Here is a 26,600-nt window from a genome sequence, read left to right as displayed (position 1 = left end):
TGGTCAGCGTTCAGCCAATGTTGGGAAACGATTTTCCGGGAGTTTTCCTTCGAGCATGTATGTGTGTGTATTTTTTTTTCTTTCTTTCGCTTGTTGCCCTCTGTTACGCTAGAAACAGTTCAAGCAGAGGATCCATAGGCTGGTCAAATAGGGTGTGGGAATGGACGAATAGAAATAGAAGCCAAGATGCTAATGACCGGTGAACGGTGTTTTTTTTTTGTGTGTGTGTGGATCGTTGTTTCCATCCAGTTCCCTTTATTCGCATACCCGTTTATGAAACTGCTCATCGGTTCATGGTGCTAAAATGAAAAGAGGAAATGAAATAGATAGGTGCACTGTTTGTCATTTCCCATCTTTACGCTTGTTGTTTGAGCGGGCGAGGGCCCCGTTAATCCTTTCCGCTAGTTTTTGGCAATCTCTCTCTCTCTCTCTCACTTTGACGAGAAAGTCACTCTCGCACCCGGTGTGAAACAATCGATATATTTGCCTTTTTGCTTGTGTTGTGGGGAGGACGAGGGGGTCAAGGAGGAGGATGGGGGTGGTGGTGGTGGTGGCTACTTTTGATTGCGATTGGAAGTGTGTTTGTACGCGGTGGTGAGCGTTAGTGTGGGTGTGTGATTATTTTTCTTCTTCTTCTATACCCCTAATCGCAATAAGTTACTGTAACTAATTTAATAGAACTGCTTGAAAGTTTGCCGGCAACAGAGACTACGGTTGAGCGAGTCGGCCATCTGTTGCCGCGGTAGTGTGGCAGCTCTCCCCCGCCCCCCTTCCCCCCTCCCTTAGATGAAAAGGGTTTTTGGTGAAAAGGGGTGGGTGTAGAAAAGGGGGGGGGGGGGGGGTGGGGGGAGGGGGTTGCAATAGAAAACTGTAAATAAAATCGGTGGTTTCAATTTTCTCACCCCCAAAACGAAAGGTGGATAGCAAAGATGAAGGAGAGTGCAGTTGCTGGGAGAGAGCGAAAGAGCGTAAAACAAAAGTAAGAGCGTAACACCGCTCGGCAAAGGAAAAATCACTGTTTGGCCACTCACGAGCGCAACCGTGGCCACTACCTGTATGCATGGAGGCGCCTGGTGTTTTGTATGTTTTTGTGTTTTATTTTACTTTCCACTTACCACGAAATGTTGTTCGGCGAATGAAATGGAACACGGCAGCCACACGACATTAAGCGTGTGCGGAAATGCTACAAAACTTATCCGACCTGCACGACCACTCACTGGTAACTCATCTTGCGTTTGTGTGTGTGTTTTCCATTTTTGAAGGGAAAAGCCGATCAACTGATCAAATGAAGGGGAACTTATAGAGAGATATATATGTATAAATATATACATCGACATATTATTGTTATTGTTTGTTTTTGGAGGATATAGCCTTGGCCTTCGCTCCAAATTTCTGTACACACGGTTGCATTACTCACCATTCTTCTCACTGGGCGGACTCATTCTCTCCCGATGGGATAAACCGTGAGAAGACGTAAATTGGCCTTTTTGTCGTCTTTTTTTTCGGGTGGGTGTTTGTGGAATTATTTTAACCCCACTACAGACAGCCTTGGGAAAAGTTGGTTTGTCGCAGCGCAGTAAAGGGTAGCAAGGGAGAAAAGGAGGGATAGTTTAAATATTAAAACAAAAAATAATGAAACCGAACATTGTTGTTCGTTGGGTTGGATCTTTTTCATTCTACTTCACGTTGATGCAACTTCTATGGAAGAAGTTTTCGCAATGTTCCTCATCACAAGTCACAAGTCTGGAGTTGTCTTTAACCTAGCTAAATATTTCTGCTACACAAAGTGAATTTCTTCTCAGCAAAGTATGAATTTTGTTTATCTAATGTCTTCTAGGAAGAGATCCTTCTTACCCGACAGTAGCAGAGGGAGAGGGTGCTGATAGAGAGTTGTTTGATGTTACAATGTCGGTTATATAGTCTCTTCAGTTTTTCTTTTTTCATTTAATCTTGCTCTCAATTTCTCTCTCTCTCGCGCGCGCCCGTGTCAACTTAAGAGAGTCAATGCATTAAATCGTTTTTTTTTCTTGGTTTTCCACTCCACCCACCCGTATTTTGGTATGTGGCTGTGGGAGTTTTGGAACGTTTGCATCCTCGGCGGTGATGTGGAATTGCGAGACATGGAGAGAACAACACCCAATCTCCTAATAAATAACCGAGACCGACCGACCGAGGTCTTACCTTTTACTCGGCTTGGTTATGTACTCGCTAGACGGCACCACCTCAACCTCAAAACCTCCACTTCATCCACCCCGCTAGGCCGAGCAGGCCGTGAAGGGTAGCCGTTGTGCATTTTTGAGTGGATTTTTTTTCAGCCAAGAGAAGAAAGTAAGGTACTTCGTTACCTTCCGCTTTTTCTTTCGTTTTTCGTTTGAAATTTCCACCATCTTTTTCTTCCCAACACTCATCATTGTAATACGCTTGCTAACTATGCCTTATTCTAGAAGACTTTAAGCAAAAAATTGCGGCCCTTTCTATGTAAATGTAAAATTTTCGCCTAACTAGGAAAAATCATACATTAAAGGTACGACAAGTCGGTGGTGAAAATTGAAAATTTTTCAATTGATTTTTGTTTTTTTATTTCCTTTTGGGCGCAGTCTCTAATCGAGTCAACTTTAAGCGTTAATGAGTGCGCATCCCATGGCGATACAGGGGGTGAGCACGAACGATTTTCATTGGTAATGGGAGATTGGGGGAAATTTGGAAAATTTTCCACCACCGGGAACAAAGAAAAACCCTTCACAGCGGAGTTGAAATCAGTACGCCCGTAGGCAAAAAAGCGAACTCTTATCGTGCCAAACCGGAATCGATCGAAATTTTCGTTAACGCCGAGGGTGCCCATCGCGGGGTTTACAGCTGCGACGTTCTGCTGGCCGGGTTCCCTTCTCTTTTACTCCACACGTTTCCCTGTTTGCACCACGAATGGACCACATGACGCACGGCATATCGGCTTCCGTTTGTCAATATGAAGCTTTAAAATCATCTACAAAACGATATAAATGCCGTACGCGAGAGCGAGAGTGCGCAAAGCTCCATGATTTTTTTTTTCTTCTAAGGGTGAGAAGAGTAAGGCTTGCGGTTTGTGTACCGTTTTCTTTGTCGATGTGCTGCTATGCTGTTGCATATACTCGAGAGGAACACATTCTACTGCTTTGTTGTTGTTGTTGTTGCTAAAAGAGAGTAGAAAACTTCAGCAAAAATTCCTTTCGTGTCCGAGTTGGCTGTTTAACAGCCCTCACAGCAGCTGGTAAGATGGGGCCAAAGGGAAGAGGAAAAGCTATTGAAGAATGAAGGATAGAGAAAGAAAACGGATGGATGGAGGAGGAGGAGGAAAAGGAGAAGGAGAGGTGGGTGGTATAGTGATGAAAGCGCGACATGTGGGGCACTGTTTTATACTTCACGTATCTTCCTCATCCACCTTTTCGGTTACGCTTATGCAACATATGAGGTTTAAACTGAGCGCTGGATGGAAAATTCGATAGCATGAACAAGGATAACATGTAAAATACAATGTGTAAGGTTGCGTGGTAATATTAAAGTGTTCTTTACCGGCAAAAACACATCGTTTCCATATTCTTCCAAATTTTCTCCATCGCTAGAAGTTGGAGAGAATTTTCCGTACGTTACAGCATATAAACTCCAACTGAGTGTTTGCCTTCACGCGGTAAAAGATCACCACACGGATACATAAACACCCATACAGCTCACCGAGAATTTTGTGTGTGTGTGTGTGTGGGTGGGTGGAGGGTTTTTGTAACTAAGAAGCGCCGGAAAAGCGAAATCTAGAAATGATTAAACATATTTTCTTTCTTTATTATTTTTGCAGGTATGTATCAATATGGGTTAAAATTCAACCAAACTGGACCGCCATGCATTTGTCCCGATTCACCTGTACCCGGCAAGGTAATTGCAATCTAGTCAAGCCAATAGCTTCATTATATCAAATGTTATTAAGAATTCAAAGTGCAAAATACCCTGTTAGTACAACACTCAAAAATAAGGAAAAAAGGGATTTAAATCCTAATTCACTTTTCAAGAATCCAGCAATTCGTCTAGTCCGAAACAGATCGGATAAAGGGAGCTTTACTACATTCATTATTATATCAATGCATCTTGCCATGTGGCCCCGCCAAGCAGTTTTTGAACAGAAGCTCTTAAAGGTTGCTCATCTCTGCGTTAGCTCATCATCGACTAGAAGAATCAGGCATGGGTTCAATTCTCAATTGTGAATTTTTGAAAAAAGCGTCGGTGGATCTTTTTTCAACAGTGTATTTCTATTCTAGTTGTGTTTGTACCATGATTATTATATAATTATATCAATTTCCCTACTGCTATGCAACAATTTGCAATGAAATTAGTTATTGGATCACGTAAACTGTACGGCTCTCTCGCTGGTGAAAATTTGCTACCGTCCTAAGGGAATGGAAACAAAAACCCCACCCCATAAAGAGTGCACACACCCACCAGGATTGGGAAAAAAATAATGGGAAGAAGAAAAGGTGGTGAGAGGGAGGGGGATAGAAAGGAGGGTTGATGACGACAGATTCGTTTTTCGCTTTATTTTTTTTTCGTACTACCGATTGCCGCTTGAAATATTGAAGAGGAGCAAAAGTTTTCGGAGTGGAGAACGGGAAAGGGATGGAACATAGCATAGGGCCGGATGGAGAAGATTTTTCGTCGTAAAGTCGGTATCGCAGAAAGGGAAGAAGTAGTGTTTTGCAGAAAATGGGGATGTTTGGTGAATGGAGGCTGTGATGAGGAAGAGGGAGAGGGGGGTGAGGGGGGAGGTTGGGAGGTTGTATTCTAGGGAGTAATATAACGGAATAAATATGCTTTATGTACGTATGGCTGTTGAGCCCTTATGTGCGGGGAAAGCTACACTTTTCCCATCAGTGTACAACGCGCCGTTGTGCAATGGCGGAGCACAATGATCGAGCGAAAGGGAAACACATAGTTTGGAATGAGAAGCAACAACGAAAAAAAAAAATAATACCACTCAAGGCAGACAAAAAGAGGGCCCCCGTTTTGCCTCGGGGCACCCGGCAGCCAAAGCAGCAAAGCGCAAAAAGGAAAAACAAATTCCCTCACTTGTATTATTTTTTCCCAGGACTTGTGCTGTGTTGCTGCTGCTACATGCAACCGCACACGCAATGCGCGGCTTCTTAGGGATGGAAAAAACACATTTTTTCGGTCCAGCATCGTTTGCCATCCCTTTTCTGTGCCCCCTCTTCTCCCACCCCACTGCTGTTTAAACCCGGACGGCTTCATTATGTATTCCTTCTTCGATGGATTATTTTTAAAACATTCAACTACCGTGCCAACTCTGCCACCTTCCGAACTTTGTTTTCCTTGTCGCTGGTAGTGTTTATCATTTTGTTGGTTACGTGGTAAAACCACAATAGTGAATGAATGCTCAGGAAGAAGCCATTTATTAACCAACAAAATAAAAAAAAAACGAACAAACAAACAAAACAAGCCCACGCAAACATTTATTTTTAAAACAAAAGAAAATAGAGATGTAGATGCGTACAACATGTATATCGAAACGAGAGAAGGATAAAACTGTGATACGCAAGTAAGCTGGAAGAAAAGAATCAGGAAGTTTGTGTACATAAGAAGGGGGTTTAGTTGAAAAGTTTTGAAACCCGTCCTTTTTATGCCCTGTTAAGGCGAACTCTCCACTCTCTGCAATCGTTTTCGGCCTGATAGCCTGTTTAGGGTGTAAATTTCCCTTCAACATGGTCCGATTGCTGCGCACTATAACGCCCTTAAGATTTGTGTTGAATATTTTGCGCAGATTGTCCTTTTGTATCACCATGTTTGTAGTGATAGATTGCAAAAAACCTTCTACAAACTCAACACTATTCAAAAAATGCGGAAAGAAGCGCAAAGAACACAAACATCGCATGGAAATATCAGAAAAAAGTAAGATCCTGGTCACGGCACCGATAATGTTCCTTTTTTTCAGAAGAAAGCACTGACGCTGAAACTGTTTGTCCGTGTATGTGTATGTATGTGTATGTGTGTGTTTATTTTTTGTGTCTCTTATTTCTTCTATTGCACTGTTCAGTGAAAGTAAATAGTGTAGGTGAATTTATCATCACCATGACCAAACCCGACACCATGTGCACGATTCCATTCGCGGCGATACGTTCGCTCAATTTTTCGGCTGCTGCATCGGTGCGCCCCGCTATCAGGTTGCACCTATATATGTAGGTCTCGGTGTAGACAACACGACCCGTTTTTTCCCATACAACATCCGCAACGGTTTGCAGCAGCACGGTGATTCTTCCGCTGGGTGCATAATCCGCGGTGTCGCTGCGGTCGCGTGCGCTCTGCATTGTCAATCTTGCCAGCAAATGGGTGTTCGCATCCGTTTGGACCTCCGAATTGGTGCAGCAGCGCTAGCGCTTCGCTATGTATATATACATGTGTAAGAAAATAGCCAGCGGGTTGTGGTGAGGGAAGGGAAGAAATGTGTGAACGTGCAGTGCATGGCGTTGCAGACATTCGATGCCTAATTCGATTCGCCCTTTGCGTCGCACGATGCAACTGATATAAATAACTGCGGGCGGTAACTGCGTGTGCGTTGCCTGTGCGTCACGACATGCGTTTATGTATGGGGTACGTTTCGGTTTTCTCCCCTCACGACCGCCCCCCCCCCCCCCCCCCCCCTTTTCCCGATGCAAAGCTGCACAGACTGAGATGCACTCGATGCGTTGCAGCAGCGGCAAAAAAAGAAACCCATCCACACACACACACACACGCAGAAAGCACAACGAGCAAAAGTTGTTGCTTCACGTTCTTGCTCTCTTTCTATACCTTGGGGTAGCAGTTCTGGCAGTGTAGTAGAATAGAAGGAGCAGCAGCAGAAGGAGAAGTAGAAGGGGAAACTTTTCACACCGCGAACACCGGTCTGGTCAACGGTCGGGTGAGTCTGCTGCATCCGAACCTGATGCAGTTTGCACCACATTTTCTCCTCTACGTGGCCCGTGCAGTTGCTGCCGTATGCAACCGTTGCAATAACCAGTAGCCTGGCAGCTTCCCGGGGAAAATGTCTCATAATGTTTTCCACTGCTCAAGCCAATGCTTCTCCCATCCATTTTTGCTCCCTTTTCGTTACCCTTTTTGGTGGGTGTTTGTGAAGTAGCGAAAGGGGAAGTTTCCTGTTCCTGGTGGTATGATTCGGTCGGTTGGATCCTCCTTCAGAATTTTGTGCACTGTGTGTCGGTGCAAAACCACCGGGACGATGGTTGATTTTCCTGCAAATGCAAACAAATGCAGTTTTGTGCGGCGCTCTATGTGTGCGAATTGGAAAGAGTATTAGTTTGAAGCGGATATTCTATGAGCTTTCCGTTGCTATGTAGCTGCCAGGTAAAACCCTAGACCAATAGGCCTCATCGTCGATAAAATCAGATATTTTCACGAACTAATTGGCAACGAATCCTTATCCGCTTGCTTTGCTGTTACTAGCTGTGACTAGCGGAGATCTCAACTAAATCCATTCTTTACCGTTGAGTTCCATGGTGTCCCATCACTTAGTCCTTGTACGCACATCCTGTCGCGACGGCGGTGTCCACACGACAACACCGAGTATCAAATCCCATGCGGGCCGTGAACCCGTACGCAGGACTGACTATCTTGCCACAGGTCGAAATTCAACGAAAGCCAGAAATTGCCAGGCTAAGACCTCTTGAGGTTGTAGTACCACAACACAACAAGTAAAAAATCCTCAGTTTGAAATCCTTGCCTGGGAGTTACTCGAATAGTTCGCTCGAATAGGCTGCTTTGCTGTGGAGTGCTGTATACATGTAACTCTACAGGTTAGCAGTACTTGAGCAGTTCTAGCCCACATGCTGACAGTCATAAAACTGACACTTTACAAACTCCATGAACCTGTGGTTGCTGTTTATTGTTTATTAAGAAACTAATTTTAGAAGGTTGGGTGACACGTTTATAGGACGCTGTGTAAAAAGTTTACTAGAGTTACTTAATAAAATCACTCCATTTAAATAGAGCATTGTACTGAAGTTCGCAGGGTAAAAAATGATAGAGTCTGGCAATCTCACTTCTAGGCGGTGGTTAAAGTATAACCATCGATTTAATGTAGGGAGGCTTGTTTGAGATCGAGATCTCTTGCGATTCTTGTGATTCTTCTGAAATGTTCTCGTTCTCGAACCCTCTCTTCGATGCTTTTGTTACGATGCGTCAGCTGAGCCTTTACTCTCTTGGAACATTTGAGATTCCTTTGTGTATGTATATGTACCTAAGCAGAACGTGTATTGAAGGTTCGGGACTGGTAAAAGAAGTGCTCAGACTATTGCTGAATGCTATCAGCTTTATCCATCGTTTCTAGTGCAATAAGAGCTAAAAGAGATACAGTTCTTGAGTGCCTTGACGAAAAGTGACATAACAGAAAATATAGTGAGTGACAAATGAAGTATGTTATGTCCAATGTACTATGATGAAAAATATGTCTTGTTCCAGTCCAACCATCTAACTTCTGTGGACATCTGTCCTTTCTCTTAGATTGTTTGTACAGGAGAACAAAAAGCTGGAATAATATTACTTCTCTCACCGTTTTGTTTGGTAAAATTATATTGTGTTTCAATATGCACCTTGTTTTTTTGACAACATTTGTGACAGATTTTTCTCTGTTCTGCCTTTTTGTTGTAGTTGTCACCATATCACCATATCCTGCTATTGTGGCAAAGAATTGAGAAGGGTGATTTGTTGTCTGATGTAACATGTGTTACGATAGAGTATCGCCCAAGGTCATTATATTGTCACCAATTTACCTTCAATAGCTGCTTCATGTACCGGGACACTCAGCACAGATACAAACTCGCGAAAACAAACTGATGATTAGCATGCTGTGTTGCCATATTTATTTCGCAACAGTTTCAATCCTTCGGTGCCGTTTTGTCGCAAGAAAAGGTTACACACTTGCGCTTATCAGTTTAATGTTTACACCAATAAAAACAAAAACAGAAGCGATAACAGACGAAAGGAACAAGAGCAACAAAACACATTTATTCCCACTGGTTTGTGTGTTTCGCATTGTAGTGCACTCTGAAAACGCGTTATCCAAGCACAGAACAGGTATTCGGTTCAAATTACGATTTTGTTTTTTCTGTGCCGTGCGCCTATCAGGAAAGTAAATAATTACATTGTGAAGCATATTGAAGTGAGTGCCTAGTGGTTTACCACTCAGTGAAACGCAAACTAAGGTAGTGAAAGGAGTATTGCAATTGAGTGTCTCGTTTTTTCTTTTGCTGTCTTTCTTTCTCAAAGGTTTCGTATATTTTAGTGTGGCTGAAAGGGATATGGGTTTTATTCAATTTACTTCAGAAAAGGGGTGTTTGTTGACATTTTAAATTATGCTTATATAATAATATTTCCGAGTCTTCGATAAATATTTTTGATTATATGGTTTGTAGATTAAATCATTTAATGCAAAAAAAAAAATGGTCGCAATTCTTGTTCGGTTGGTTCACTTAACAACCGTCAGTCGTATTCTAGACGTGTACGATGTGTACTCTCACCGTGCCACGAGGTCAACTGCTTTTAGCAAAAAAAGGAAGAAACAAGAGCAAAGAAGAAAGAAAGAGAAAGAGTTAGAACGACTAGCAATGGGGTAGCACGCAACCATAGCAGAAGAAGCAGCAACTATTGAAAATCCGTTCCCATGTTGATTTGGAACGCGCGTTTGCGCACACTTCACTCACACATTTGCAAATAAAAATTGTATTGGGAAAGGAAGTGAGTGGAGCGGGGTAGTTTTGTGGAAGAGGGTCTATATAAACCTATCTCGTTCGCTAGCAGCTGTTTTTGCCGACGCCTGTTGGAGCCGTCGTCCGCCCATCACTCACCGAAATCGGTCGTGCACTGCACCAGAAAAGGACTCACGAAATCTGGCTGGGGGTATGACTTAAATTAGGCGAGAGCGACAACTCTTGTGTGACAGCTTAGCCGTAGGCTTTTGGAAGTTAGTTTGCGTTTGTCAAACTGTCAAACGGTCAGTGAACGTGCGAATCGTTGGACATGTAGCGATAGTATCTTCGTTTCTGTATAAATTTTGGAGTAATTTTGAGGGGTATTTTCTTGGATGTAGCATAGAGACTTTAAGAGATTTGATGTACTTTGGCTACGCAGTATACATTATTGAAGATCTAATGGTATTTAGAAATTCCTGATCAGAACCGTTCTAGTCACTCAGTCCCGATGGCACTCTTTCTCCCACAGATTACTCGAGACGCAAGTATTACATACTTGCTGGTGACCTCGATGCTGTAGTGATGATTCCTTGGGCTCCCTTAACCCATTGCACTCCAGTTGCAAACGTCGCCGGGGTTAGTTGTGTTCGTCTGGTACGGTCCGTTATCGATGCTGCACAATGTAGCACGACCCTGGCGTGTCTATCCTGGAAACCGAGGAGGGGAGCGAAAGAGAGAGAGAGAGATAGAGAGTTGTGTAGGGTTATACAAAAACAAAATCGGGAGAAAGTTCGCCTGGACGGGTAACTATCATCGATTTGAAGACGATCGATAGTAACGAAGCCGCACGAGGCGTGGGATAATCGGAGGGTACTAGTTGGACCAAAGTCTCAATACACTGGAGTTGGGGAGGTGGACTTTCACCACCTAACCTTGCTTCCGTGCGCATCGTGCAAAACTTTTCCATTCCTCTGCCAGAAAGAGGTTGCGGTAATAGGGCGACAGGGCAGGGAAGATAGACGAGTGCATTCAACCGGCCTAACGTTTTTCCGTCGCCTCTCATAAACCAGGCCAATGTATATGTAGCGTTACTGAGTTAAACGTGTGGAGCATCGTCTTTTACGCTATCGCAGTTGTCTCTGGTTGTTAAAAAATGCTTCCTTCAATATCAAGTCACTCATAGTCGCCTCGGAAAGCAGAGACTGTTTCGTTGGTGAAAGAATTTAATTGATGTCCAATTTCTGAAGCACCTTGAAATGTCCAATGCTATTTCAACCAGTATGTGTAGCTAATATTCCCTGCCTACATAATATATTTATACTGGATGTACTCATCGAAAGAATATATGCAAAAGCAAAAGATATTCGAAACGATGATCTCAACCTAGAATCAAAATGACGTTATCCGATTCGCTTTGGGCGTGCTTTTCCGTTTTCTCAGGCCCAACTTCCAGCCGGTGAAGGTTGGACCAATTTTATCGACCTCACTTTACACATCGGCGCCTGCTACATCTGCATCTACCAGCCGCGCACAATAACCGACCAGCAGCGGTAACGCTCTTTTAGCATCGACAGCTCCCTGTGTCAGGTAGTTGGTTTGCTTGCTCCTTTCGTTTTACTTGCTGTTACGCTCATGCCTCTCTGGTCGCCATTTTATAGTCATTTTAATTAGAGTGCTTTGTGGTTTCGCTTGTAGCGCTTTTGTTTTTGCTGTTTGGTCGTCGATGCACGATCTGTTTCGTTTTTTTTTGTTGTTGAGGAGTCGGGGAAGGGGGAGAGTTCATTTGTCAGTGCGATTGTGCTTATGGATACAGTGTGTTTGAGTTCGTTTTTTTGTTGTGGTTAGGAATGGAATGAGAAATCGTCCATTTTTTAACTAGTGCAATACGCTTTAGAGTACGCGTCACCCCTTAGTAACCAACCAACATGGTTGATGTCGTCTTGTCTTATGATTGAGTTGTGGAGGAGCTGCGTTTTATAATGAACCGTTCTGCTCTTGATCATTGGCAAGTATTCGCACCCTTTCAGTCCTACTCACTCGATAACATGACTCGGTTTGGTTGGTAGCGAGCAAAAGCCACACTCTCGGATTAAATCATCACCTAACCACTCGAAGTACGATAGAAGGTGATATCGAAGAGGATTGTTTTCCCCAACTACAGAAAACGAAACACCGAGTGTCTGTGAGTCTGTGTGTGTATAGGAGTGCGAATAAAAGGGTTTTTTTTTGCTCAACGCCTTGGTGTGTGTGTGTTTTGAGAAGAAGAAACAAGAAAAAGACGTAAGTAGGAGGAACAAAACACCAAACCTGAAGGAAAGCACCTGTGAGTACATTCGCGCACGTTATCAAGCGAAACAGAGCTCGCAGTGAGGTAATGCGAGAACTTTTGTCCGAGAGACGGCAGAACCGGTAAACCCGCGGAAGCACATACAAACCGATGGATCACATACAACCTTAAAGAACGCATAGAGAGACCACTCTGGGTTTTGCTTTATATGGTGAATGCGTGCGAGATGATGAGAGTAGTAACCGCCGAACCGTCAGAGAAGACATGAATGAAAAGCCTGCAGCACCCGTCGTCCGGGACTTGAATGAGCGTGTGGAGTCGATTCCGTGGCTGGAACATTGCCGGTCGGCATGTCTCACCCGGTGAGTGCTAGTGCACTCTCGCGGTTGCTTTCACTCTCCTTATTTCTTTCTCTCTCTTTTGCGCTCGTTCACCCCTCAACATCTGAGATCGCTTTTTGGGGAGGGGGTGGTTTTGCGTCCGGGGCTACCAAGTCTTGGGCTACCAATTTGGTCCATTCCGGAATGGTGCAGCATTTTGTGTCGTGCGTTCGCGACATGCGACGGCCGTGGTGCTTGCGTCGTGTACATTCACTCACGATTCTGTGTTGAAGATGGTGTTGAAGACCGTGTGATAGAGGCGGTTCACTTAAGGACACAACCAGAGGAGGCGCTGTGTGATCGTGTTTAATAGCTGTCAGTTTTGGTTTGTTTTCCCGGGAGGTTGTAGGCAAAATCTTAGCAACTTGAACGTGAAAATTTGCACCACTGTATCGTTCTGCCCATTAGCCGGAACCGGATGCAGTGTAGCACGGTGCAAGGCATGGCATGGAAGACAGTGGTATTTGAAACAACAATCATCTACCAACCCACACGGGTAGTGCACCGTTAGCACACATCCGTGTAACATATAGACCAGATCACTATTGTGCATGTGTGTGTGTTTGCGTGTACGTCCGAGAGAGAAGTTAGAAAACGGTGATCCAGAGGAAATTAGCAACAACAACAAAAAAAAGAAAAGAAAATTGAGGATAGTGAGAAGTGGCGCACATCTACAACCGGTTGATGCGGGCAGATGAAAGGTGGTGGCAACCGTTTGGGGGTGTGAGAGGAATAAAAGATAGAGCCGGAGCAGAGAATGAGAAGCGACTAGCCACGACCATATTCGCATCGGCATCATCTTTTGGGTCTTTTGCATTGGATCGCAAACTGCCCCGACCAGTGAGTGCGTGCGTTACACTGAAACCTAAACACCGTGTTAGTGTGCTGTGGTATAAGCTACGTCAACCTGCTGTTATCGGGCACCCAGATCAACTATCAAACGCCAGCAGCTGTAACTTCGGTGTGAAAGAGAAAACACAGTGTAGTGTACTTTATTTGGTGCACGTGTGCAGCTACAGAGTTGTGCTTTGCAGGCCTAACATATAGTGTACGGTGTACGGAGTACCCTAGTAGTGGTTTGATTCCGATGAGGTAGACGTTGTTGTTTAGTAGTAGGCGCAAGCAGGGGGCCCCGATCAATTTGTTTCCCAGTCTGCTTCAATGAAGAACAAGCAGCAGCAACAACCGGCACCAAAGAAGCAGAAGAAGCAGCAGCAGCAAACGCAGCGACAAGAACAACCGGTGCAGCAACAGCAGCAGCAACAGCAACCGCAACAGCAACAGCAGCAACAGCGACAGCGTACATCACCTACTCGCTACTATCAGCAACAATATCAAGAACCGCAGCAAAAGAGGAGCCTGGACGATATCATGCTGAGCTCGTACTACATCTACGTGAGTAGCAAGCGCCATACTTTTAAACGCGTACGTGTGAGAAGCGAAGGTGACGAATCTTCTTCTACTCCATCGGACCGTATTGACTACCTGCGGCCTGTCCGCTTGCCGAGGTCTTGTTCGTTTGTTTCTCCAACAAACCGTCCAGTGTGTGCAGGCGTGTGAGGTCAGAGCGTGTTGAGCGGCTTCGTACAGTGTCTTCTTGGGGTTTGTGTTTTCTTCCCTTGATTCGCTACATTGACGTTTACAAGGTGGGAATGGTAGTAGGTATCGAGGGTTGTGAACATCGAGCCACCGGGAATAGCACGGTGTTGAAGATGGAGTTGGATGACGCACACGGTGCAGGGAGAGGTGGATGACGATAAGAATAGATTTGTGCGGCTGAAACAACAGATCTGTGTTAACAACAACCATCGTCGTCGCCGCTGTCGACTCATACGAGAAAAGGAGCAGACCAGCGGACAACACACCAAACAAGATGATGTCGATCGGTATTTTTGCGAGGAATGTGAAATCACTTGCGAACCATCACTTGTATCACGACTGCGTGAATATGTGTGTGTTATATTGGAGTTAAAGGTGAGGGGGGGAGGGGGTGATATGGGCAGAACAGCAGGTCAGTTCGCGGAAAAGAGAGACTAGGAGGCCGACATTGGTGCGACGGCAAAATCATTCATATACTCCGCCATTCGTAGCAGCATGCTATATAGCTTCCTACGTTGTCGAACAACAAGAACGCTTGAGGTAGCTGATGGTTTGGAGAGCGGTGGAACCTACCAACGGTTTGGTGTGAAGCTGGGCTGTGTGGAAATGTGGAGTGGAAATAAATCAAATAGGGGGAGGGTGAACGGACCGAAACGATGCGAACCGGGCGAACGTGATTATCTCTTTCGCTGCTACGTCTCGTTTCTTTCATTTTTTTTTGTTCACGTTTTTGTATGTTGCTGTTGCTGCGGCCTGCATTTGATGTGGCTCACCTCCACCCCCCTGCCAAGCAACTATCCCGTGTTTTATTTTTCCATTTCGATTTTGGGGGTGTTAGTGTTGGTAGTGCGCTGGAATATTCCACTACCCAACTGCTGCGAGAGTCAGTGACAGTGTGCAGATGGATGTCGGTTGGTAAGCATAGTATATCTAGGGTGTGCTTCAGGTTAGAAAGGTGGGAAGCGTCGTGCATACCGTTTCTTTTACTGCGGATCGTCTACCTGTTTCCCGCGGGTCAGACCCGTTGAGCTGCCCTTGTAGAGGTAGTTCCGTTGCTTCTCTGCGCTGAGTCTGGTTCTTGTTCTGAGCGTGTTTGTTTCTGGCGCTTTTAGAAAGATGGGAAGCTGAGAGTGTTGCCAACACTCAATGATCCTGAAGCGTGCCTAAGCATACCTTCGCGGAAAGCCATCTTGCTGGTTAGGCTATTATTGAATCGATTCCAGTTTTACCAAGGTTGATCCAAATCACGCTACACCCAGCGTACCGTGTTGGTAAGTCAGCTCAAAACCCCTGGTGCTTATCGTTACCAGGTGTAAAACAATGAAGTCTTCCTACACTGTACGGTCCAAAAATAGGTTCATGAGAGAAGAGTAGGCAGTGACACCTATACCACACCACTCACCTACTACGTCGAGTTGCGAGTTGAATCATATCGCTTGGTTGGCTTTACGTACGTTAATGTCTTGGACCTCTTCGTATCGTCTTCCATCGGCCCCAATGGCATATTGTCTCTGACGTCATTGCAGTCGGTGAACCGCGAGTGGCGTGGGCACGGATGGTGACCGTACCAACCGCGCATTGAGACGATATTCAATTAGATTCCGTTGTCCGTTTTGTTGAGAAACAAAAACGGCACCGAGGGATTGGCTTCGACTATGGACCGTTTTGGAAACATTCCATCGCCGTGCAATACTAGCGACGTCAGCAAATTGGCGTATGGTATCTGCACACATTTGGAACATTTGAGAAGTTGTATGAAGCTTTGGAAGTAAAATTACCCCCAGAAATGGGTTTGAAAACGGAAGGGAGGTTAGCGATTCTCTTGGGACCTTGTTGATGCGCATTTTCTAAACGGGATCGGATCGAAAACGCACGCCACTAATGAATGCCATTGCTATTGCTGTGGTATTGAAAATAGAGAGTTCTCAATATAATCCGTTATTAAAAGGTGAATTCTCCAGTTGTCCAGTTTGCTAGTTGATGCTCTTGGTCTATCTATGAAGGAACAGAAATTTTGTCTTGCAAAACTCCAACAATAGTTTGCAAGATTCGTTGCTGTTTAGGAGGTTGTCTTTTGCCTACAAAGCATATTATACAGCTTGGGACATTTGTGAGTTTCAGGTAGGAAAATGGCAGTGCAAATTCCATTTTGGACGGAATTTTCCCATGGTTTTTCGAGTTGTTCCAATTATTTATAACCGAGGGAAATTAGGCTTTCCACTACATTCAGTAAGTGCTCACTCAGTACGAGAAGGGAGAGACTTAGGCTGTTGTAGGTTTCGGTTAGGAGTAGCTAAAAATCGCGTAGGCGAAACAGACAACCACTGGGTATGCGTGTATGTCTGTGTGTATTTGTAGGGCTTTCGAATCGCGAAAAGCTATCTCCTGTGTCCCCTTCCGCCATTTCCAGATTCCGTTCCGGAACAGTTCCAGAAGATAGTAACCTGTCAGCCGTTGGTCATCGGTCGGGCTTTTGTAAGGTTTTGTGTGGCAAAGCTCCTTTGTGTGGATGGTTGTGTCTGTGTGTTAGGCTTCGGCCTTTTAATAACTGCACTTGCAATCCGAGTACACCAATGCGCATGATTGTGCTTGTGTGTATGTGCGAAGGTGAAGTATGTGTGTGTGTGCGCAGCACATTGCCTTTCTCTTCTTTTGCTGGTTACCTCCGCTCGTGCCGTTCAGAGATCTTCATCTATGAGGCGGAGGCCTAGTTTGCTCCAGACAAAATGGGCTGCTCGAATGGGTCCGGTACCGTGCCGTGGGCTTTGCAGTTGAATATTGGGTGCACACACACACAACCGATCACACGCACATAGGCACAGGTTTTGGGTGGCTCGCGAATAGATCGAACCCGTACCGCGTTTGGAGACCGAGCCCTAATCATATATGCACTCTCGGAACCCATGGGTCTACCTCAGCTTCCATGCTTATTTCACATTCTTTCGATCTTACCTCACACTTCGTTCTCCCTGCTACCCTTCGGTTTTTGGTACATATTTCAACGACGTGTCCCAAAACCGTCCCTCCTTCTTCACATCGTTTCGTCATACAATGCTTCCCTGCCTTTATGTGAGGCTGTTCGCACCGTTTCGTTTTTTTTGTTAGAGTAGCTGATTCGAGTGGTTGAACAAAGCCCGCGGTTGGCTGTACTGGAAGTGCAAAAGGAAATGGGAAGGAATGGAAACGAGATTTTGTGGATCATCCGAGCTCTGGTATCTCCCAGTTTTCTCACGACCTTCTCTTCCGGGGGATTTTCACATTGTCCGCTTTCGTCGTCTTTTGCATGGTGTACTTCGCCCTGGATATATGGCGATACGGGTATTGCCTGAGATTGGTGAGCAAAGCCCTACTGCTTCTACCTACTGCTACATCTCTCTATTTGTCTCTCTCTTATACACACACACACATCAACTCTTTTGGCTCGTGTATTATAAAGTGTGGTTATCTGTACGCTCTACCTGCCTGTAGCGTGACCATCCCGGCCAGCCTCCTGTTTGGTGCTGTGGTGGAAAAGTTTTGCCCAATGTGTTTTTGGGTTGTTAGACGCTATCCGCGTATGCGTTACATTTTGCAAACACACTGTTTTACTCTCCGACATTTGGGTAGAGCCTCCGTCCGAACGGATTCTGGGATATCAGTGCTAAGTACACATACCGTCCAATACATTGTGAGGCCTCGCGGGCTCCGTGAAAAAGGGCAGGAAAAAGCTTTTGACGGATGCGGGATGAGCCTGGTGGGAGGTGGGATGGGTATTCCAATATACACGATAAAACGAGAAAGAGAAATGCCTGATGGTATATCGTCAACGCAGCATAGGTCGCCTTTGGAAGATGGGTGATAGACTAGGCGCGCACACTCACCGGTCATCGGTGTGGTCCTATGCCTTCAAGAGTGTCACGGTTACCAGTTTTCTTTCACTATTGGGAATGATTTTGCAAAGCGATGGAAAACGTTTTGCTAAAAAAAAGGTGACCCATCCATGTGGCAGTTCATCCGCATGTCTCGCGGTACATGTAGCCTACCTTGCATATCCCGTGTGAGGTTACTCCGGCGAATTAAATCCATCGGGTCTGTGTGTTTTCTTCTTTATTCTTACAATTTTGTGAATTGCGTATATGCTGCTGGGTGCCCCGGCTGTTATACTGCTTGCTCCGCTATGTCTCCCACTTTGGCCTTTAAGGTTTCCGCACCGTTGTGGTGCTCTCTTTCGCTCTCGCAAGTTACTACGGCATCCCGCATCTGACCGACCGGTGTGGTACGTTTAGTGCCAAAAACGGGGAAGAACAGTGAAGTCGACTGACGGAGCTAGGGGGTTTAGAATGGTCTGTGAGGCTTAGGTAAGGCAGATGAAAATCAACCATCCAGCCACCCTTCATACCTTCTGCAACCTCCGCAAACCCTGCACAGTTCTGTGTGTGTGTGTGTGTGTGTATAAAGGTTTGAATTAAATATTGTCGAGTCGATTCACAGCAACTTCTCCGTTCAAGTGCACACACACATGGGATCGAATGGAATAGGATGAAGGGAGGGGGAGTGAAGAAGGGGGGAGGGAGGTGTTTGGAGCAGACGAACAGGAGATGTGTGGGGAAAGCGATGAATGTAATGAGACTCCACACGGACGGTGGTTCCTATGCACCGATCGTCTCTCTACTCCGCGGTACCAACTGAGAAGAGGTGAAAACGAGACCCTATTAGCAGACCCTTTACGCTGATGGGAGCGTTGGAAATTTGACATTCGTTTTTAGAGATGCCTATAGAGGTGCAACGAGCTGAATCCGAGCATTTGAGAGTTTGCATGGTGTATACGAAGGGAAGCTATGTAGAAAGATAGAGAAAGACGCAGAAATACGCATTCCAATGTAATTGAAGATCCGGTCTGTAGGATCTATTCAATCTAAAAGCCGGAAAGCAGATACGGAAGAAAAGCGGCACAATAGCAACAACGGATCTGATAATAGACAAATCTTATGCTTCATGCACCATTGCAGACATTTGCGCTATGGGTTTGAGTTTGGGTTATAACACCTTTTCTGCAGCGCAGATCGTAGTTTCATTATTCCCGGCAGATGGCGTTCTGCTTCTTTGTGTCACTGTCAACGAAAAGTGCAGGGTGAGATCTGTAAGTCAATAAGTAGTAGCTTTGCTAACATTATCAATTACCCTTCAGAACGCGTTCTTTGTCGTTGTCTCGTTCAAGTATGACGTAAGTCGTTTGAAATGTCATTTAATTCCAGAACAAGTGCGTCGGTAGTCGCTGTGATCTCGGAGATCTCGAATATTAGGATGCTTGAAGAGTCAGCAGTCTCTCAGTTAAGGGTATTTAAGAAATGCTGGGTCTCGATTATTAAAAAAGTATGATCAATCTGAATGAATCTTGAATCTGGAATGAATCTTGAATAGGGATGAGTTGGGTTTTTTTCCAAACATATCGTTTATATGTTACACCTCAATATTGCGTGTTAGTCATTAAGTATGCAGTGTCCACAGTGGTTACATGAGCAAGGATTAATTTGAAACCAATATGCCATTCACAATCATTTATCGGCATTGTCTTCGGGTTTATTGAAGGAAATAAAGGTTTAGTCCCGAACAACCTTTCACCTTCCAAACAAATCGCATGTTCTCATGCTCTTGCTTTCTGCTTCTTGCTCATGCTTTCCATCAAACTTTCCTTTCTTCCTTAATTCCGTCTTATCACAGCACAGCGCCACCGTACACCTGTACCGCGCACACTTTAACGCTGTCGACTTGTCCTTGAATGATCAACGGGTACGTCTTCAATTTCAGCATTCTTCCCCTCACCAAGCAGCCTCATTTCTTCGCCTACCGTAGCGTCTCTGCAATGTGTCCGAAATATCCAGTTTTTGCGTACAGTTCCTACCGTGTGCGTGTATCCTTCTTCCCGTTTCTTCCACTGTGCAGCAACCAACCGCAAAAGCAAAAATGTCCGTCAAATAAGAAGGTGAAAACTCGCATAAATCAACCACCCGTAATAGCAGCAGTAGTCGACTAAAGCAAACGGTGTGGTGACTGGTTTCTTTGGATTTACGTAAATGTGAGTGTGTGTGTGTGTGCGCGCGCGAGTATGTGCGCGCGCACGTATGTGTGCGTGTGTGGGGGTTGGTGCACCAAAAAGGGAGCTTTACGGGTAGTGCGTATGTGCATGCTTACCTTCCTCTCTCCCTTCAGAAAAACCCCACACCTATAGTTGGGGTTATTAATTTTTTTCCCCTCCCTGCCATGTGCTTTCCGGACATTCACAAAAACGCGCACACATGACCTTACGAAAAATTCCGAGATAAGACCGAAGGGCCTGTTCAAAATTGAAATCACTCTTCTCTTTGCGTCTCTCGAGGGGAGCACCACAAGCACCTCCCTACCTCCTCTTTTCGCCCTGTCTGTCGACGGCATATTGAACGAACAGTTTTTTTTTATTTTGGCTCGTCGAATTTGAAGGTTGGGATTGAGGTTGGATTTTTGTTGTTGTGATTGTTACATTATTCTTTCCTTTTTTGTTTTGTTTTTGGCGCTGTGTGTGATGTGTGTGTATGTGATTTTTTTCTCCTTCGGTGAGATTTCTACTCGCTTCCTTGCGTTCCGTGTGCTTTTCGCTTCCCGGTCGCATCTTGCTTATTAGTTTGCTGCGGGCTTATCGGTTCGGTTCGGTGGACGAATGGATCACGTGGATAGTAGAGCGGGCAAAGAAAGGGAAGCGCGCACCAGTGGTCTCGATGGCAGCGACGGCCATTTTGTGTGTGTCGGTCGCGCTCGGTTGTGCCATTAGTTTGCCATTTTGCTACCGCGCGTCACTACACCACTTACGGCCCTTTTTTTTGCGAAACCGTTGCTCCTTCCACTGTTGCACACACACACACACACTGAGGCGGAAAAGGTTGAGAGGGTTGGGTGGGGCGTTGTGGAAGCGTGTTATACTGTGCCGATATGGCTAGGAGAAAAACGACAATAAAAAGCGAGAGAGAGCGAAAGAGATAGAGATCGAAAGAGAGAGAGGGAGAGGAATCGGAAGCAGGTGGAAAAGGGTTTTGAGGGTGGTGGTACGGGGGGGTCGGGTAGAAATGGAACAGAAAATGACGCGCGCGTGTACACAAACTTCAAGCGAATGTTAATATTTATAGGTACGTGCCGAGCGCATACTATCTAACTTCACCTCTTCCACCTCAAACCCTGCTTCCACGGCTTCCAAGCAAACGTTGCTTTTGTAACCGATGAACCTACGCCCTCACTCCCGAAAAAACCCGGACGACGGCCATCGGGGCCATTTATCGCATCCAAAAAGGGTCTCCGTTACCAAGCCATATAACCTTATAACCAAGCCTGCTATAGCCCACCCAGAAAACCCACCCGCTCGATCCGGTGACAAGATGAACGTGTGGATGGCGTGTGTGTGTGTGCGTGTGCGAAGGGAAGGGAAGGGAAGAAAGAGGAGATGGGGCGGTGGTTCACCAAAAGAAAGAGAAGCTTCATTTTGGGACCGTCTTCACACAGCCCTTACTGAACCTGGCAAGGTTGAAAAAATAGAGAAAGGGGTGTACGGTGAGATAAGGTGGGGGGGTAGGGGGGTAGGGGGGTCTATCGGTCTGCTTCGGAACGCAAATAAATAAATTCTCCACCGTGGTGGAATCCCCAATTCCCAACCCCACCCCTATGTGGGGATGGAGTCAGTGAGAAATTTGAAGCATGGGAACGAGGGGCGATTAAGGAGGCAGACACACACAGACACACACACTGGGGTACTTTATTTGATGCTAACCGATGACAACCAGAGCTCAATCGGACTCATGTTGCGTGTGAACACTTACGCTAGCGCAAACGATCCACAACGTGCACGACGGGTGTATAGGTAATGTGATTCCATGCAACAGATTTGTGGACAGGGCGAAGGAAGGTGTGAGAGAAGGTGAAGGACGAGGTGGTAAGTGTCGGATGAATATGTTGGCCGCTTTTGTTTTGCAAAGTAAAAACAAATGTCAAAAGCAAAATGGTGAAACAAAAATAAGAGAGTGTAATTTACTATTTTTTGTGGATCACTATTACGGTTTATTAATAGTTTATTAAGAGAGATTCATTCCATATTCCTTCATGCTAATAATCGAATGCTAATAAGCTTCATACCCATAGTAGCATAGTAGTTAATACATAGTAGTCAATACATACGTAGTTCTGCATATGTTAGATCTCGGTGTAATTTCGTTCGTAATTTCGGTGTCGAATTAAACAAAAAAAAAATAAAATGGAAATATAGCATTAAAGAAAGTCCACCATAAATTATACACTAATAGTTATGCGCTTAACCGATCAAGGTAAATGAGCACCATCTGGTGGCCAATTGAATTAAGTATCTATAAACAATCACCCAATGTGTCAACACAAGTCTTCAATAATTATGGCAATCTAGTCTTCAATATGGCATACTTTCTTTTACCATAAAAATGCCTTTTCGACGGCTCAGTTGGCAGTTTAGGTTTAGATTAAAACACTAACAAACAAAACTAAGTGAACGCTACGTGGATGTGCTGAAATAAATAGTTTGTATTTGTGTACGCGCTTAAAATCGCCTACCCACAAATTAACCATTCCCGTAAGGTACGAATTGAAATGCGAAGGAAAGACAAAAACGGGGGGTGAAAAAAAAACAACCAACGAACATGGTATGCGGCGGTGGCGGCTGTGTGTGAGGGTCACTGAAATCACACCGGTTTATTGTTGTTGTTTTTTTAATGTTTTGCCGCAGAAGATGGGTAGATGAAAGGTTACGAAGAATAACAAAAAAAGAAACGAAATTTAAAAGCCCCAAAAGCAATCGACAACAGCAACAAAACATGGTCTCGCGCTTGAAGAAACATAAACCCACATATACACAGACACTTGTGATGGTGGTGTTTGCGCTTAGTGAGCTGCTGAAAACGGACATGCCAAAAAAAATACTAAAGAATGAGAAAACCTCCTCCTTCGAACTTAAATCTTCTCACCCCCTTTCACTGCTTCACTGGGATGGGGTGAGTTTGTGGGAAGAGGGTGGGTGGGCTGTAGGGAAATGAGTGGAGCGCGCGGTATAGGTTTAGTCGAGTTTTTGTTTTTTGTTCTCTTCTTAATGGCGAGTTGGAATGGAATTACCTTCCATTTACCCCCTCATCCTTTCCTTTCCAACAAGCGTCCCATCGAGATGATCATCAGCATTGTCCGGAGAAGTGGTAGCGGATTGCATATTTTGAGAGCAATCCGCAACCTTTTTGTTTCGCTTCTGCTTTTCTTTCTCCTTTCGCTTTTTTGTTGTTGTTTTGTTTAATTCGCTTCCTCTCGCTGACACGGTCTCTTTCGCCATGGCTTCTGCATCCTTTACCGGATGGGGCTGGTCGGTTCCAATTGCCTGCATTTAGGCGTTTTTTGCACACACACTCCCGTCGTACCTTCGCAAGCACAGCAAGGCAACAAGGATCCATACTGCCAATGCAGTTCCTTGATGGAGAAGCTGAGAACGTGCGGAAGGACGGAATGTGTGTAGGCACACATAATAAAACGACTCGCTGGAATGTTGTGGAAGGAACAGCATAGCTTTCATGCTATATTATGATTATATGCTCAGTGATTATATGCTCGTTTTTTGTTGTTATTGGTCGCTTTCTCTGTTTCGCTGAAAAGGGAAACGATGTTTTTTTTTATCTTGTTCTTCCCAAACCCGAGGAGCGTGTATGTGTGTGTCTGTGCTCGCTTGAGAGAGAGAGAGAGAGAGAGAGAGAGAGAGAGAGAGAGAGAATGTGGCCAATTTTATGTAAGGTTTCCGGAGATTGTGGCCGACGCCACACACCAAAAAAAATCATTAAATCGATGCGATGCAAAGTGGCCATCGAGCGGACACACGTGTTTCCTTTCGGTGTGAAATGTGCGTACCGTGTACCGGTCTCTTTCTTTCTCTCTCGCTCTCTCTCTCTCTGTTTCTGGTTGTTCAGAGATATGTTTCTGTGTATGTTGGTTGCACGTCGGATGAATTTTATGCTCCGTTTATGCTACCGCATTGTGAGGGTTCTTTCCTTTTCGTTCTGTAATAAAACGGTACCTCGGGACATATTTTTTCTTCTCTCCCGTCACCCGAACTCTCCCATACCGGCATTTTCCTTGATACGTCCGTACGGAATGCTCTCCTTCACACTCTTTCTCTTACCTTTTCTTACTAGCGCATCTTGTATATCCTTGGGCTTGCAAAAAAAGGGATATTTGGTAGCCGGTTTCTATAACTGCACAATCGGTTGTGTGTGTGTTTTACTTGCACTGTTGCACACTTTATTAAAACCATTTGCAATAGTTTCACATCTGTGGCGCACCTGAAGCATCTTTTTATAGTGTAAGAAAGGAAAGAAGGGAAAGGAAAATTCTAAACGGGTGTAATTCGGCTTTCAAGAGTCACAAAGACGATACGGAAGGAAAGATGTATCCTTGTTCACGAAAAAAGGAGTTGATATTAGGGGAATTTTCACCGTATAGCAGTGTAAGTATGTATATATCTGTGAAGAATCTCTCTCTCTCTCTCTCTCTCTCTCTCTCTCTTTCTCTCTCTTTCTCTTTGTCTCGCTCTCTTTCTCTCGCGTAAGAATTCTATCAAAATATCCCTTAAAAATGCATAAAGGAAATGAACTGTTAAACATTTCTCGGTTCTCCTTACGAAAGATTCAGATAGTACACTAGACAGATGTATATAATGAACGTAAGAGAGGAACATCTCTCTATATATATATCTTATTTCTTTATCTCTCTCTCTCTCTCTCTCTCTCTCTCTCTCTCTCTCTCTCATATACATATATACTCTCATGCTTTCTTTATGAAATCACTTATGCTCAGACCAAACGATACAAACAAGGTGGTTCTTTGAATAAAAATTAGAGCAACTACCACTGGTGTGTCTGCATTCCCTTGGCAAATGATCCGGCTTCTGTGCAATGTAGACGTGCGTGTGTGAGTGCATCGCTAGTGCTACAATGTAATGGTAGTGGTAGTTTGTGTCGCAAAAGCAAGGAAGCAGGGGCGGAATGCGGACGAAATCATCGGGCCCAACCTCATCATCCTTCTTGGAACGAGGCTCTAAAGGAAACAGGATATACATCTTGTGACCCCGCTTACCGGTGGGTTTCGCCTCTCCCGGGGTGTCGTCCCGCAATTCGTTCGTCCGCAAGGAAACACCTAAGGAAGCACTAACATGTGGTTTGTCGGTGTGTTGGTACGCTGCTGGTTGCTTTTTCTTTTTATGTTCTTCCTTCCTAATTTCCCTTTTGCTCAATTGCTTACTTTTGTCCTTGATGTCTTTTTTTTTTCGTCGTATATTCATGCGAAAAGCTTCATTATGTGCGTGAAGGATATCGGGTTTTCTTTTCATGCGTATCCTAATACGGAATAGAAAAAAAAATCGGATCCTTTTTTATACTCATATGCCGGGCCCAACTAAGCAACTAACTCCGTTTTGATTCGCGTATCCTGATGGAGTATTTTCCGTATTTTAGGTTGTTTTTCCCCCTGGGAGACTAAGCAATCCATACGTAATCTGTTTTATGTGAGAGAGTGCGACTTTTTCGAGAAAATCCTATCCTTCAACCCACTGGGGCCACCGACACAAGGCGCAAACCGTTCGGAATTTGTTGGATAAAAATTCGCGAAATCACTCACCACTATTGGTTGGTGCTTTTTCACAGAATTTTTGAGGTTATTTTTTTTGTCTTGAATGGTTTTATGGAGCTCGTTTCCTTTTCCTACCGTAAAACGTCGCTAAACTTGTGGGTAATAGCTAATACTGTCCACGTACACGTAACGCTCCCGCTGCAAGGATAACAGAACAGAACGAAGAACGGACAGAGCGAGTGGTAGTATAGGGCAATGTGGTCTAGCAACAATAGACCACGGATCGGCTATTAACTTACCCTCTCGAAGGGTGAATAAGCGAATATTTAATGCGTAAAAGGCGTCCCTCTTTTCACACTTGAGTTCCCAGTGCGATACGTTACTGCGTGTTAGTTTTCTCCAAGGATTTAACCTACGGTGACCACGTACTTGCATGGACAGATGGCCAACCGTTTGTTATGTATGCTCCGTAGGCTAGGATAGGTGTATGTGTCCTTCTAATGCTAGGCAACTTATTTTGGTGTGTGTGTCGTTTGATCATCTAGCTATCGTCGTTTGGGTTATGCGCTTCCAGTGATAAACACATTTGACAGCTCACTGACAGCTGTCTATTTGAAGTAGTGGCGATACTACTATGATCATATAGTGTACCTGTTGTTAACTGCATTTTTGATGATGATTTTTATTCTTTAATTCTTACGTTTATTTTTCTATTAAGACCGGTTAGATACAAGGTTTATTTAGGGAAGGTGGTCTAAGCCAATTCTTTAATTCTAAGCCACAGCGGATCGATGAAACAATGATATTCTCAAGTGTTGTTAGAAATCAATTGACATGTGTAAACACACCACCGAACAATTCCTACTGAAAAGCCTACCAAGCACAAACCGATGTATGTATGAACCTATTAAGCTCGTGAACCTAAGGCGTTGGTTCCATAATTGCGGTTGGGGAATATGAATAGAAGCGAAAAAACGGTTAGAGCGGGTGTTT

The 26,600-nt window shown here is 44.7% G+C and overlaps 1 protein-coding gene across 8 annotated transcripts in view; it reads left to right on the top strand.

The window, feature by feature from the left end:
* The window catches only part of LOC125765482 (serine/threonine-protein kinase tousled-like 1), a 56,160-nt gene that overhangs the window by 13,541 nt on the left and 16,019 nt on the right, over window positions 1-26,600 (top strand). Inside the window, exon 3 of one of the 8 annotated variants that reach the window (XM_049430744.1) lies at window positions 3,827-3,903. The exons of 6 other annotated variants lie outside the window; for them this stretch is intronic. In XM_049430744.1, the coding sequence (XP_049286701.1) occupies window positions 3,829-3,903 (75 nt within the window). In that variant the 5' untranslated portion in view covers window positions 3,827-3,828. Of the gene's footprint in view, window positions 1-3,826; window positions 3,904-9,266; window positions 13,779-26,600 lie in introns of those variants that run through there. One more of the 8 variants, XM_049430687.1, reaches the window with a different exon arrangement.

This window comes from Anopheles funestus, chromosome X (genome assembly GCF_943734845.2).
Source record: "Anopheles funestus chromosome X, idAnoFuneDA-416_04, whole genome shotgun sequence".
NCBI lineage: Eukaryota > Metazoa > Arthropoda > Insecta > Diptera > Culicidae > Anopheles > Anopheles funestus.
This window is presented reverse-complemented; position numbering and strand designations above follow the sequence as displayed.